Genomic DNA, 15,463 nt, shown 5'->3' with positions numbered 1-15,463 from the left:
TGAGAAGCTCTTCAGATTCTTAGCAGTATGAGCTTGGACAAATTACTTCCACCTTTTTGCATTAATTTCCTTAAATTCCTCATTGTATAGTGGGGTGATGATAATACCTATTTGAGAGAGTCTTTAAATTACATGAATTAATATATGTGATATGCAGTGTTTTGTACATAGTACCATATTTGTGATTTTTATAATTTCTGTTACTTAAGAAGAAATAGTAAAATGAAGTAAACCGTAAGAGCTCCTTATTATGTGATCATTGCTTTTTCTCAGACCAGTTGAAAATCAGAGACTCTAACATAACTATATTGCCATTATTCTAGGAGCACAAAGAAGATTTTTCCTGTGTGCGTAGGTTTATTTTGTTTTTGTTTTTGTGAGTATTGCAAGAACAGGTTCTTAATGAGTTAAGATGAACAGTTACTGTGGTTACTTGTCAGTGATCCTGAATTGGTGGTGAGTGTATCATCACTTTTTTTTTCAGCGAGGGACCACTACAGGATAATCTGTCTGTGAATCTCTTTCCCTCATCATCTTCCAGTCCTCCATATGCAGAAGATACTTGGTGTCACGTTCCTGTTTCTCAAGTGTGTTTAAGGACTACACATTTGCAAAAACAAATGTTTGTCATCAGATAGAAGGGCATAGAGCATCTTGTGGTAGCTTAGTCAGTCAGCCAGGCCTGGTAGTCAGAACTTAGGAAGGGCAGCAGCATCTACCATTTCTTGAGCACTTACTGTATGCTCGTGCATTGTGCTCATTAATACTGCTTACTGATATCTCTCAATTATTAAGACAGTGAAAGTGTCTTTCTCTGTGCTTTCAGTCATTCTTTTTTTTCTTAAATGTTTTTATTTATTTTTGAGGGGGCAGGGAGGGGCAGAGAGAGAGGGAGACACAGAATCTGAAGCAGGCTTCCCATTCTGAGCTGTCAGCACAGAGCCTTGACGCCGAGCTCGAACCCATGAACCGCAAGATCATGACCTAAGCTGAAGTTGGGTGCTTAATCGACTGAGCGACCCAGGCACCCCATGTGCCTTTAATCATTCTTTACTGCAAGTTGGTTTGATCTCTGAGGGCTGACTAGGTCATTAAAGATTAATTCTTCAGGGTTTGAAGGTGGGGTGGGGTGGGCAGGGAGTAGATTTATATACTATGTGGTAAAGAAGAACCTGACAAAATAATTTTCAAGTCTTGTGGAAGAATGTTCACAATGAAGGAAACTTAGAAATAGAATATTTTATGTATGTCCTACAGTTCATGATGCTAACTCGTTAGGAAACAGTTTGAAAGAGTGTGGGAACTGAAATGTGAGAAGTTGGTCTTCCTTGTCAAAGCATCTAGAAGATTTATAATCCCCTCAGTAAGCATCCGTTCAAGTGCTGTACGGTTGGTGTTAATATGGATCAGATACCTCGCTGGCAGTTTTCATTTTGTGATACTTTGTCACCCATTTCGGTCAGGAGAGGACAGAGTTATGTCCCAGGCTGTGGAGATCAGTTGGCACCAAATGAGAAAGTAGGTTAGCTTCACTCAAGGATTACTTTGGTTTTTATGTATCATAAGGAAAAGTTAGGACCACAGTTCTAACCTGTCTCCTCCCCTCTTTACCTTCCTGTTTTCCTCCTTCCTTTCTACACGTATTGGACTACCAACTCCGTGCCAGGCATTGTTCAAGACACCAGGGATGTGATAGTAAACAAAAGTCCCTTCTCTTCCAGAAGGGGTTCTAGTGGGGGGAAACAGATAAGTAAGATAGATAATGAAAATATTTTACAGGAGGAGGGATGAAAAGGAGAGAGAATTACGTGTTTGGGGAAGGGTGAACGCTTGCAGTTTTAAGATAGGGCAATAAAGGAAAGTCTTCATGGAAGTGACTTGTGAGGAAAAGACCTGAAGAAAGTGAGGATGTCTGCTTGGGGATGGCAATTAAAAGGCCCTGTGGTTGATAGCTAACCTGGCAAGTTCAGTGAACAGTAGTAAAAGCAGTGACTACGTGGAATGAGCCAGGAGAGTAGGAGATGACGCCAGTGAGCTAGCAGGGAGGGGTGGTAGTAGGTGGTGCATGACCATTTGGGGCCATACAGGTCATTGTAAGGACTTGGGAGTTTTTAGTGGTTTTGGTTTTTGGTCTTTGGTCATTTTGACAGATGGGAAGCAACAAGAATTGATTTTGGGGAGAGGAGTGGCGTTTTCTAGCTTACCTTTTGTACAACAACGTTCTGGCTGCTATATTAACACTGAATAGATGAATTTGGTCAAGGATGAGAGCCAGACCAATTGGCAATAATCTAGGCTGTTTGGACCAAAGTAGTGATGGTGAGGTGACAAAAAAGTATTGGCGAATACTGGATATATTTTGAAGATAGTTCCAGTAAAATTTGCTGATGGACTGGATGTGTGTGTGTTGGGGGAAGGAGGAGGTGTCTGTGAGAGACATAAGACGGGGTAAGGGGTTTGAAGTCAAGGATAACACCAAGGTTTTTCACCTAGACACATCAATCCAATTGAAGCAGGTTTGGAAAGGTATAAAGAATGGGGAAGAAGGAGTATCAGTTTTGAATAGTAAGATTGAGATGCTTCTTAGACATTCAGGTGCTGGTGTTGAGTTGGCAGGTGTATACAGGAATCTGGAATTCAGGGGAGCAGTCCTGGCTAGCGGTAAGAATTTGAGAGTTAGAAATGTAGACAATACTTAAAGCTATGATATTTGATAAGATCCCCTAGGAACTGAGTGTAGAAAGATTTAGAGTTGTGGGCAGTTGGAGTCTTAAAAAGAATTGAAAAAGGCAAGAGAAAAATCAGGTTAATATGATGTCTTGAAAGACAAATGAAGAAAATATTTTGATGAGTGATCACCTGTGTTAGATGCTGCTGATAGTTTGGGTGATAAGGACCGAGAATTGGATTTAGGACAGTGGAGGTCATTGGTGACCTTGAATAGCAGTTTCAGTGCAGTTAGTGGGGGTGAGAACTTGGATTTAAGAGAGAATGGGAGGAGAGAGATTAGACATAATGAGTCTTTGTTGTAAAAAGTAAAGAGAGAAGTGTAATAATGTTTTCCCCTGGCCTCGTATTGTTTGCTGACCTCCTGATCCTTCCCCTTTTCTGTTGCTGCAGAGCTTGCCTGATACGGGTCGGGGTGGGGGTGGGGTGGTGGGGGTGGTATTCCTATTCCATACAGAGGAGTGATGAGCCTTTCTGGGCCACTTTTGTTGCTAGGCTGGAAGTTAGGAAATTCTAGGCCAGGGTTACCTTTGATTGAATGGGAGTTTTTAGATGCGATGTCACACTCTTGTTCTAGTCTTGAAGTCCCTAACCAGTTCCTCTTCCTTTTTCCACTTTTCAGAGCTTTTCGAAAATTTGGTTGCCTCTTGTGTTATTTCCAGGGCTTCTAGCTCTGTGTTTTTTGCAGGGATGTGCTGGAAGAAGAGTCCACACCATCTCTCCTGGACCAGAAGTTCTTCTATTTTAAGAACCGTTAAGTTAACTAACAAATTGATTTTTGATTCAACTTCATGTTCTTCAAGATGAATCCTTTCATTTCTGAACCTCAGTAGCTCTGAGTTATGTTTCTGAAAGTATGGTCTTGCACATTTCTTGCCTGAGAACTATCCAAGAGGCTTCTTTTCATGCAAGTCCCTGGGACTCATTTTAACTCTCCGATAGTTCTTATACACACTGAAGTTGGAACATCATTCCTGGACATTGAGCATTGATAGGAATGTTGGCTCTTTCATATTTCCATACCTGGCTCAGTGATTATAGCTAGCTAGCTAAATGGTAGGGCCAGGATTTGGAATTTAGCATTTACTAACTCCATACACTATATTCTTTCTAACAAGCTCTATTTTGTTATTAAAGTGAGGATTAAAAACATTTCCCTATAGGAGTTCTGTTATTATATAGTTACTCTGTGAGGCTGAATCCATAGATTTTCATTGTTTTAGAGATAATCAGAAGCAAACTGTCCCCCGAGGAATAAGAAGTGCCTGTCATCCTCCACTTTAACTCCCAGGGCTGGGGTGTTGGGAAATGCTGAAGATAGGATTGTTTCCCTTTCAGTCTTTATTGTGATGTTTATGAGAAGTTTCTAAGTCCCCTGCTGCTTACAATAAGTACTTTTAAGTTGTAAGATTCGCTCCTTGTCAGTCTCCTGCTTAGGTGAGTGAGCTAGATCAAAAAATAGCTACTCTTAATACTTTAATTTATGGGCTCTTGAACAAGTGGGATTATTTAACTGTTTAGGAATATTCTAACCTCAGTTTGATTTTTGAAAGGTTCTAAAATGGAATCCACTCTAAAACAGTAGACTCCATAGGCAGAAAAGTAGACAGAAAATTGATTGGTTCACTCTGGAGTAGCCACTCTGGGGTAGCAGTTTTTGAATAACTGAGAGTCTTTCAGTATTAACTTTGTCATTTTGCTTTATTCTTGAAACATAACAGAGTCCCATTCTCTGAACAAGACACCGCAACTAGGCCAGTGTTCTGAATCTTCACGCTCAGATTCTGTCTAGTCCTACAGCCAGCCAAGAGGAACTATAAGCCACTTCCATCCTTCTTTGTCATGCTCTTTCTCCATTGGAATACTTCAGTGTGTCAAAGGCATTCTGGGTCTTTCAAGCTTCAGTTAGGTGAGGTTTTTTGTGGTTTTTGTTTTGTTTTGTTTTTTGTTTTTTACAGTTTGAAAATTAAGCAGGACAAGCCATTGCCTGAATAAGTCTCATATGTTTTAGATTTCCTGGAAGTTCTTATTTGTAAACTACATGTATGCAGACAGATAATCATTGAAAATTGATCTACAGTTAAAACCACATGGTAGGTAGTGCCGATAAAGAGGCATGGATAATCTAGTTGAAGGCCGATCAAGGTCTTCATGACATAACTTGGAAATACAGAACACATAAATAACAAAAGAAGAGGGTCACACTAAGCTTGAAGAATACAAAGTAATCAATTCCAGGCTAAAGTTTGCCAGGAAAGACGTCCCCAGAGGAAGGTGAGTTTTAGACATAAAAGATGCACCTGGATATTATCAGGTTGGACACTTAATTGAATGTGACAAACAGATTGATCTGAGTGCTGCTAGGGGCTCTGCTGAAGAATTGTTACATTTTTTGTTTTTACTGTGCATGGCAGAATTATGTATTATGTGTATGTTACCATGATTAATAAAAAGCCTGAGAAATGGGCATTGAGAAGAGTTTGGAGTACTTAAATCTCTAAAGGTTGGGTGTGTTTTAGCACACCTCAGTCTTAAACATGTAAAAATGAAATGTTCGAAAGCACCAATCATTTGATCTGTACTAAATAAACACTAAATAACAAACTTAAAGTAGTTTAAAGATTGAGTTTATAAAGTTCAAAAGTGTGGGCTTTGTGACAAGGATAACAATCAGTAAAATCCACTTTTTGTCCCTTAAAAGGACAGATAGTTCTGTTTTTTCTACAAATAAATTGCAAGGAGAAAAAGAAGCAATCTGTTCCAAATTTGAGATGCATTAACCAAATGCAGTGTGGATCTTACTTGTCTTTGATTTGGACAAACCAATTGAGACAGTACAGGATATTTGACATTAAGGAGTTCCTGTTTTTTGAATTGTGAAAGTTTATAGCATATTATACTACAAATATATGATACATGGTATGGTATTATGTGTGTATGTATATATAGTGTAGTATATAGTATACTATATTTTAAGTGAATTTACCTTTTAGAGCTACATGTGGAAATATACACAGGTGTAATGATCTGATAGTGGGGAATACTTGAGAATTAATGGAGATGAGGGATAAATGTTATAGATGAGATAGGATTGGCCAAAAGTTAATAATTCTTGAAGTTAGTTGATGGTTATGTGGGAATTCATTATCCATTAGCTTGTATTTGAAATTTTTCATTTAAAAACAGTCCAAGATAAATGTAAGAACATAGGACAAGACCAAGACTGCTTAATACTGTTTCATAAAATTAACATAGATTACAGAGTTTTGTGGATCTGGCCCCACCTACCCATAACCAGTGTCAGCAACTCCAGTGATTTCTTCCCCTTGTTCACTGTCTAAGCTCCAGCTGCACAATCTTGTATACATGTTGTTTCTTGTTAAGACACACCACAACCCCCAGTATCTTCTACACCTCCCCACATTCCCCTCACCACCCCTGAGACCTTTTGTCCACAGTAAGTTTGCCTGTCCAAGTCCTCATTTATTCTTTGGAGCTTAGGTTAAATGTTTATAACACAGGGACGTCTTCTAGATCTGATGTCATAGTTATAATCTCTTAACATTTTGCATGATTATCTGTTTATTAATATTTGTCTTGCCCATTAAACTCTAAGCTTAATGAGCCACAGTTCTTGTTTGTTATTACTGTATCCCCAGCACCTAGTATAATCCCTGGCAGTAAATAATAGGTGCTTAAATATTTATCAAATGGCATTGGGAGGAGGAGGAAGAGTTTGTGATCGTTGATAGTTTGGCTGAAATAATTCGCCAAAATACACAAATCTCCTTTCAGTTCAGAGGTAATCTGGTTTAGGCTGTAGGACAAAAGGGTCAAGTGTAAGTGTTCAACCCCCAGAGTCTTTATCAGGATGAATTGGCAGTTTAGAATTGGTCTGGTACATTTATTTCCTATTACTACCACAGACCTCTCTAGAAAACTGTAATAAGCAGTTAGAATGACAGATACAAACCGTTTCTTAGCCCATTCTCCTCTAAGTTTTTTATTTTACAGCTAAAATATGAAAGATATTTGATGGTAGACTCCTCCCCTCCCTCTGTACTTTATTTCCTCCATCTCTGTATATTTGGGCAGAGGCTAATGTCATTGAAGTTGTCGCTGAATACAGTGGTCTGTTCTAATGAACTACAGTTGAACCTTGAAACAACATGTGTTTGAACTGGGAGGGCCCACTGTACGTGGATTTTTTTTCTATAAATACAGTACTATAAATGTATTTTCTCTTCCTTATGGTTTTCTTAATATTGTCTCTAGCTTCATTGGAAGAATACAGTATATAATACACATAACATGCAAAATATCTATTAATTGACTGTTGTTATCGGTGAAGCTTCCGGTCATTAGAAGGCAGTTAGTTAGTTAGTTAGTTAGTTAGTTAAGTTTTGGCATCCCTAACTCCGTGTTGTTATTCAAGGGAAACTGCACTTTAGTTTTGCTGTGTAGAGTGGAGCTTCCTTTGGATGACTCTGAAGCCAAACACTCAAATTCAGAATTCTGTTAACTGAAAACCTCTATTTCCTATATTTGTCTGCCTCTTTGAGATTTCCTTATTTCTCTTTTCCCTTCTTTTGTATCTTTCACGAGACAGAGTTGAAATTCAAAGTTATGTTTATTTAATCTTTTCTAATACACACATTGTACCTTGCAGTTAGGATTTTATCATTTTATGAATGCCACATTCCTGTGAGGCAGATGTTGCAGTTATTTCCAGAGGCCAGTTTTCATGTTTAGGTTCACATAAAGTAAATAAAAGTGAGAACTTGCTTTTAACCTGTGTTCCTGGTCTTTCCCCTGTTGGTTTCATACTGCTTTTGAACTAGGTAGTGAATCATTGCATATACATTTTTTAAATATGGCTCTCAATAATGTCAAGATTTTCTATTCTTGTGATCCTGACTCTTGCCCTGGATACTGTGAATCTAGCAACTGTATATTCTGTGTGTTCAGTGATAATCTAAATTTTACTTTATTCGTTTTATAAGTCATCTAAAGAACCTGGAGATTCAGAATCTAGGTGTCTTAGATTTTCTTGCATTCTTGGAAATAGCACATAACTCTATGAAATAATTTAGGTGCCAGTTTTTGAACATAGTACTATGTGGCTTGCTGTGGGCAGTCATTTTTACTTATAATTTGTTACTAGAACTTTTTTTTATATAGGTGAAAGAACTGGAAATAGAAATGAAATAGAATCAAAGATGGGATTACAGGTCTTTCTAGCATGTTCATGATTATTTAATGAAAAAAAAAATTTTAATTCTGGATCAGGGAAAAGTATCACCCACCAGCATTGTTCTACTGGATTTACACATTTTCCGTCTTTGTCTAGAAAGAAGTGATTTCGTTTAAGACTGTACTAAGTCAAGTATGACATGATTCAGTGCCTAGCTTTAGTGTTACTTTTAGATAAGTCAGCTTTTGATTTAGTTTATTTTTGAGAAAAAGGAGGTATCTACCACTGCTGTTGCTCTGCTGTCTGTGGCAGTGCTGTAGGCATTGAAGATAGGGTTTATCAAATAGAAAGAGTTGTTATATTAGTAACCTCTTTTGTCGAACTCATTGACAGTAAGTTAGCAGTGGGTATGGTAAGGGGCATAGTATTGCAAATTCTTAACTTTTCTCTGTTAGCTGAAATTGCATTCCTTAATTTTTTTTTTTTTTTTTTTTTTTTTTTTTAGCAAAGTTAGTAACCACCTCTGAGTTGATTCAGATCATTACCTCTTCTGGTGCAATGGGAGAGGTTTTTTTCAGTGACACCTTTTGAGGATTCAATGTATAATTCCTAATTTGTAGTAAAAATAGGAGGAGCTTGGTTGCCACATTTAAGAGAGGTTAAGTCTCCTTACATAAAAGTCCCTGTGTTGATCTGTTTCTCCTCTTCTGATGAAACATTTCCATTAAAATCACCATTCAAGATGATTTTTAAAAAATTAAAAACAAAAGTCACTTTTTCGTTTTCCGTATTGGCCAACATGTAAGCTGAACCCTAAATTTTCAAGTGCTTTCCCATTGTGTAGTTTCAAAGTGTTTATAAATAAAAGAGCTTTTTTAGAGGAAATGACTTTTTGTTCAAGTAAGTACCATAAATATTCTATACTCTTGGATCCTATTAAACATCCTAAATTCTGGATATGTGGTAATATTCTTCTAACCCACTAAAAAGAACCATTAAAGTATAAATTCACATAGCTAAAAAAGAAATCTATACAGCATGTATAGTTTTATACAAATAAATACTGGTACATAGCTGGCAACATTAAATATATTATTCATGTGGTATTACCAAAGGAAATATTGGTACTGTATCTTCCTGCATTTATGTAACCAAAAATCAATCCAGAGTGTAAAATTTTAATAGATTTTTTTATACAGCACATGGCAACAAAGTAAATTTACCATAAAATGCTCATAAAAGCAAGTGGCAAAATATGAGTTAAAATGAATTCCCACTCAGATAGTAGCCTGGTATTTACAGACAGATATTTTGATATAAACTGGAGTAAAGCACACAGCAGAATAATAGATTGGGAGGCATTTTAGGGGGCACCTGGGTGGCTCAGTTGGTTGAGCGTCCAACTCTTGATATAGGCTCAGGTTGTGATCTCACAGTTTTTGGATCAAGCCCCATATCAGGCTCTGCTGAGCATGGAGCCTGCTTGGAATATTCATTCTCTCTCTCCCTCCCCCTCCCCCTCTCCCTCCCCCTCCCCTTCCCCTCCCCCTCCCCTCCCCCTCCTCCCCCCCTCCGCCTCTCCCTCTCTCCCTCTCTCCCTCTCTCCCTCTCTCCCTCTCTCCCCCTCTCCCCCCCCACTCCTCCCCCCCTCTCTCCCTCTCTCCCCCCCCCCGCTCCTCCCCCACTCGCTCTCCCTGCTTAAATAAATAAACATTAAATTAAAAAAATTCCAGTGTCCTGCACAGATAACACAGTTAAAACAATTATTTCACTAATTGTTAGCACAGAATAAGCAACAAGAAAGAATTGAAAGACTCCTCTGTTTTGGAATCCATATCTTTTTATTCATCATTTGTAAGGACTACAGTAAAAACCAGTTCATTGAATAATTATCACTCTGCAACCTTAGTTATGTGCTCTTCTTTGAAGTTTGTATACTAAATCGATGCCTCTTGTTTTTAATCTGTAAGTTATGAGAGTAATAAATTTACATTTCGAATATTGGGAAATCCACCTCTACCTCTGGTAAACTGAGATTCTGTGGCATGTTGTGTCTGAAACGGGGGGAAAAAAAGATGTGAAGATCTTACTCTTGCAGTAATGTTTTATGTTCTCCTCTATCACTGGAGTGTGGTAACGTCTTCATAGCTACCTCTGACTCATTAACTGTGTACCTCTCTCACCTTTACTAACAGTTTAGCTTTTGCCCATATTGCTGGTATTTTATTTTATTTTATTTTATTTTATTTTATTTTATTTTATTTTATTTTATTTTATTTTATTTTATTTTATTTTATTTTATTTTATTTTATTTTATTTTATTTTATTTTATTTTATTTTATTTTATTTTATTTTATTTTATTTTATTTTATTTTATTTTATTTTATTTTATTTTATTTTATTTTATTTTATTTTATTTTATTTTATTTTATTTTATTTTATTTTATTTTATTTTATTTTATTTTATTTTATTTTATTTTATTTTATTTTATTTTATTTTATTTTATTTTATTTTATTTTATTTTATTTTATTTTATTTTATGTTCTCTTCTCTTATTTTTAAAGTTTATTTATTTTTGAGAGAGAGACAGAGCATGAGTGGGGGAGGGGCAGATAGAGGGAGACACAGAATCAGAAGCAGGCTCCAGGCTCTGAGCTGTCAGGAAAGAGCCCGACGCGGGGCTGGAACTCACAGACCGCAAGATCATGACCTGAGCCGAAGTCGGAAGCTTAACCAATTGAGCCACCCAGGCTCCCCTATTGCTGGTATTTTAAACACAAGATACTTTTTGGACATTTGGGGTAAGGTTTTCCATTTTTCATTAATTATGTTATAATACTGTGACAACTTCCTATTGAAAATCACTTCCAGTTCTAAACTGTCATATGACAAGTGTATTTGTAGAATGAAACCTGTTCATAATTTGGGAATTTCAGTATTCCCTTAATGCTGCCTATCTTTAATTTATTAGCCAATTTCCAAAAAATCTTACTAGGAGACTCAGTTTATTATTGATATTTAGGAAAATACCTATATAGCAGGTTTGTTAGTTTTGACCTTAGGAAAATTTAGAAGGGCTATTCCTTAATATCAAAAAAAAAATAGTACTTATTCATCAAAGTTCTTATGAACTGAAATGTTTTAAGTAATTTTCTTTTCCTTTTATATTCTCAGGCTTTCAAACAGATTTAAAAGTGTTTGGGTTTATTATCTCTCCTCCCCGCCCTGCCTTGACATCAGACAAGAAAGAAAGAAAAAAAAAAAAGAAATCTTTTGGTTAAGATGTATCTAAATTCAGAGATAACAAATAGGTTTCATCTTTTCTGCCAATTTAGAGTGCTTGGTGTCCTGGAACACTGTCATGAGAAGCGTTATGAGCTAAGTTCAGGATCATTGGGAGAGACTGCCAGGATTCTTTGTCCACCAAGAGTGACTAAGGAGGAAGTGCTGTAAATTTGCCAAGAAGTCATTCTTTCTTTTGCTTTAACTTTCAACATTAGGGTTTTGTTTTGGCTAGCCACTGTCAGTTAAAATAAATTTGTGAATAAACTGGCATTAAATGGGTGTTGTGTTAGTTTTATTAATCACTTTTTGTCTTTGAATTGCTGTCTTTTACAATATTTGACTCCCCTTACACTTTGTTTTCTTGAAAGCTTAAGATTTGAAAAGAAGCCACAAGAACTGTACGGTTCCTTACACATAAGAGTGATGGAAGAAATGAGGTTTGAGGGGAGTTTATTTAGGAAAAGTAGTGTATGACTTACATTAGGAGTAGTAGCTGAGGAGGTTTTTGGAGTGGCCCAGTGGTGATATGGTACATGGGCATTTGGTGCTGTGGTAGCTTCAGGAATGAAGGATTTGTAAAACCAGGAGATTTTGCCGGATAGGAAGGGGGTGAACCTTGTAGAGGAGTGAGAGTTCGAAAGTGGCTCTGCAGGTTAACTAGCCTTGCCTCTTAGAAAAGGGAGGACATTTTTATAGTTCAGGAATGATCCTCAAGTGGTTATACTTTACCTCTTGAGGTTCTTTCCTGAACTTGAGCTAGAATTAGACCTGCAGCCAACATTAATCCAGATAATTATACTTTTTAAAAAAGTATCTTTACATCATATACTGATTCCGTCAATATTAGGTACTATAAAATACCTTCTTTCTGAAAGAGAAATAATTGGATAATACTTTATGACAGTGATTGGCCTGAGTGGCTTATTTTGGACCATATAAAATAAAAGTTAGTAAAATACCATTGCTGTCCTTGGTCTTAATTATAATGGTGTAATTAAGAACTCGTTTCTGGGGCACCTAGGTGGCTCAGTTGGTTAAGCATCTGACTTCGGCTCAGGTCATGATCTCGCGGTTTGTGAGTTCAAGCCCCGCATCAGACTGTCTGCTGTCAACACAGAGCCTGCTTCAGATCCTCTGTCCCTTTCTTCCTCTGTCCCTCCCCTGTGTGCTCGCTCTCTCTCTCAGAAAGAAATAGACATTAAAAAATAATAATAAAAAATAAAAGAATTAACTCATTTCTAACCCTACCATGGTTAGATGTATTCTTTTATTATTGACGTTACACTGTTTTTTTACCTCATTAGTAGACTTTGTGAAAGTTCACTTAATAGCCACTTAAAATTTTTAGTAATGAGCATGTATATCCTGACTGGAGGTGGGGCTATGGTCACCCACTGGAGGTGGGGCTACTGCTGCTTTGTTGAAAAAGAATTTTGTGGAAGATTATTAAATATTTTGATTACAGAATATACCAGGTGCCATATACCTGCTTTAATATTTAAGGAATGTTAAAATGTTGTCATTTCTATCAGACTTTTTGTTTTTATTTTTATTGTGTTTTTTAAGTTTTTTATGTCTTAAAGTAATCTCTGCATCCAATATGGGGCTTGAACTCATGACACCAAGATCAAGAATGGCATGCTCTTCCAAGTGAGTCAGCCAGGTGTCCCAGACTTTTGTTTTTATTTTATTATTATTTTAAATGTTTATTTATTTGGGGGCTGGAGGACGAGAGAGAGAGAGAGAGAGAGAGGGAGAGAGAGAATCCCAAGCAGGTTCCATGCCCAGCACAGAGGCCATTGTGGGGCTCGATCTCACCACCGTGAGATAATGACCTGAGCAGAAATCAAGAGTTGGACACTTAACCAACTGAGCCACCCAGGTACGGGTACCCCTTGACTTTTTTATTTTTTAATTTTTTTAAATGTTTAGGGGGGGGGGGGGCTGTGCAGAGAGAGAGACACAGAATCCAAAGCAGGCTCCAGCCTCTATGCTACCAGCACAGAGCCCAATGTGGGGCTCGAACCCACAAACCGTGAGATCATGACCTGAACCGAAGTCAGGCACTTAACTGACTGAGGCACCCCTGTTTTTAAAGAAGAATCAATTATTACATTATAGGTCAAGCTAAAATCTGACTTCTCCATTCCCCTTCTCAGGACCCTAATCCTCAATTGTTGAGTGTCAGTTCTATGCATGTTTTTGTACTTACTGTTTATGTATTGGCAACAGTTCTTATTTTATGTTTATTCTTTTTTAGTTTTCTTACAGTTTTTCCATTCCATATTGTTGAGATTTAGTCATGTTGATAGATACAATAATTAATAAAAATAAACAGTATTCCATTAAATTCTTTTACTGTTCTAAAGATCTTTTGTGTATGGCATTAGCATTTGTTGGTGTTGTGAATAGTGCTTTTTAAAAAAAATGAATATTTTCTACATGTCGGCACATAGCGGCACTTCAAGTTTTTGTATGATGATCTGAACAGTTTTAATTGTTACATTCTAAGAATTCTTAGCTTTAATAATATGCGGTGTCTTTTGGATTTGCTGTGTAGATAATCTTTATTGTTTATATGTCTTATGTTAAAGTAGAAAATACTTCGCTGTCTCCTGAGAAATCTGAGAATATTTCTCTCTCTTCTCTGAAATTTATGCAGGGTCAGGATACTAGAAGACAGTTTCAACTAGTTAATTTGGGAAATATCTATATGTGAAGTGCCCTCCATGTGTGTCTTCACACACACACACACACACACACACACACACACAGTCTTGGTTTTCCTTGGTACTAGAGTCAGTTGGTATACGGGCCTTTAGATGTTAAAACCCTCCCCGTCCCATTTGCTGTAAATCTTACTGTTACTTTTGGATTTCACTCAGTTTCTTTCCTTTTAGGAGGCGCAGGTCAGAGTGGAGATGGGCTGCAGACCGAGCAGCTATTGTCAGCCGCTGGAACTGGCTTCAGGCTCATGTTTCTGACTTGGAATATCGAATTCGGCAGCAAACAGATATTTATAAGCAGATACGTGCTAATAAGGTAAGAGATAAATGTCTGGTCTTTTTCAGACCAGTTAAAAACTACCATTATCCCTTTTTTCCCATCCCTCAATAACTCTTAGCTGTGTCAAAGAGCATGGTTTAATGTGATCTGCTGTAGTGGTTTAATTTGTTTAAGGGCCTGATGTTGTTTAGTATAGCGCAGACAACACTGTTAGTTAATGTTAAATTGAACATGTGTTTGGAACAAAACAGTTCCTATATTTGGGCTAATAGGAAACATAAGAAAAAGACTATATAATGTAAGCCATTGATGTAACTCATATTTGTTATATTTATGGAAAAGCGATGATGACCTAGGATTTCATCTTGGTTTTTTCCTTTGATGCACTTCTGTTTTACTACCACTAAGCTTCCCTTGCTTTCTTGAGGAAAAATAGGGTTTTTTGTGAAAGATTGTTCCAGGGAAATTAGACATTGGTGTTTGGGATTTTGGTTTTTTTGTGTTCTCCTATCTGCAGAGTCCTGATTCTTACCATAGAACTTTTCTCTTTGATAGTGACATTCTTCTTAAAAATCAACTTAGAAAAAAGTCCCTTAGTCAGTTTGGGTTTGACGGAGGGATAAATGTGCATGGAAAAGCCATCCGTTTAGCACACAGGTGAGTGCCTACTGTGTACGAGGCACTGATCTCATTACAAGGGGTCACAGGGATAAATAAAAATCCTCCTTTCATGGATTTTACATTCTTACAAGATTTTGGTTTTTCTGTGTCCTCCTATCTGCAGAGTCCTGATTCTTCTCATAGAACTTTTATCTTGGATAGTGACACTGGTAGTTTTGTGGTAGTTGAGCCAGTCTCCATGACTGGACTCTGGTCTAAATGTAGAGTCGACTGTTCCTAAAATAAGTGTCGCAACACTTTTTGTCCCGCCTTGGTGCTGGTCAAAGCCTCCAGAGAACTGCTGTACTGTGGACTGTATGCATTAAATTAACTCGTAGGCCAAAAGTTAAAGAGTAACCAGCTGACAAGATACAGTGATGAGTTTGAAGTAAAAGTCTGCGGCCTCCCACACACGTCATCTAAGTTTGTATTCCAGAAATCCCCCTGGAGTGCTCTTCTTGTTGTTTTTTGGGGGGAAACATTTTAAGGACTACATTCTGTTACCTTATTTTGGTGGCGGTTTTAATTACGCCTGTTATTAAAATTATAGGAGCACCTGGGTGGCTCAGTCGGTTGAGCGTCTGACTTCA

General features: G+C 37.3%; 1 protein-coding gene across 4 annotated transcripts in view; it reads left to right on the top strand.

Moving 5' to 3' along the window:
- KANSL1 (KAT8 regulatory NSL complex subunit 1) overlaps positions 1-15,463 on the top strand; it is a 176,348-nt gene that overhangs the window by 111,205 nt on the left and 49,680 nt on the right. For all 4 annotated transcript variants that reach the window (XM_042914893.1, XM_042914895.1, XM_042914896.1 and 1 more), the window contains one exon: positions 14,108-14,249. In XM_042914893.1, coding sequence (XP_042770827.1) covers positions 14,108-14,249 — 142 coding nt within the window. The remainder of the gene's footprint in view (positions 1-14,107; positions 14,250-15,463) is intronic.

This window comes from Panthera leo, chromosome E1, assembly GCF_018350215.1.
Source record: "Panthera leo isolate Ple1 chromosome E1, P.leo_Ple1_pat1.1, whole genome shotgun sequence".
In the NCBI taxonomy this organism is placed as follows: Eukaryota; Metazoa; Chordata; class Mammalia; order Carnivora; family Felidae; genus Panthera; species Panthera leo.
Note: the sequence above shows the minus strand (reverse complement) of the source record. Positions and strands in the feature narration are given on the sequence as shown.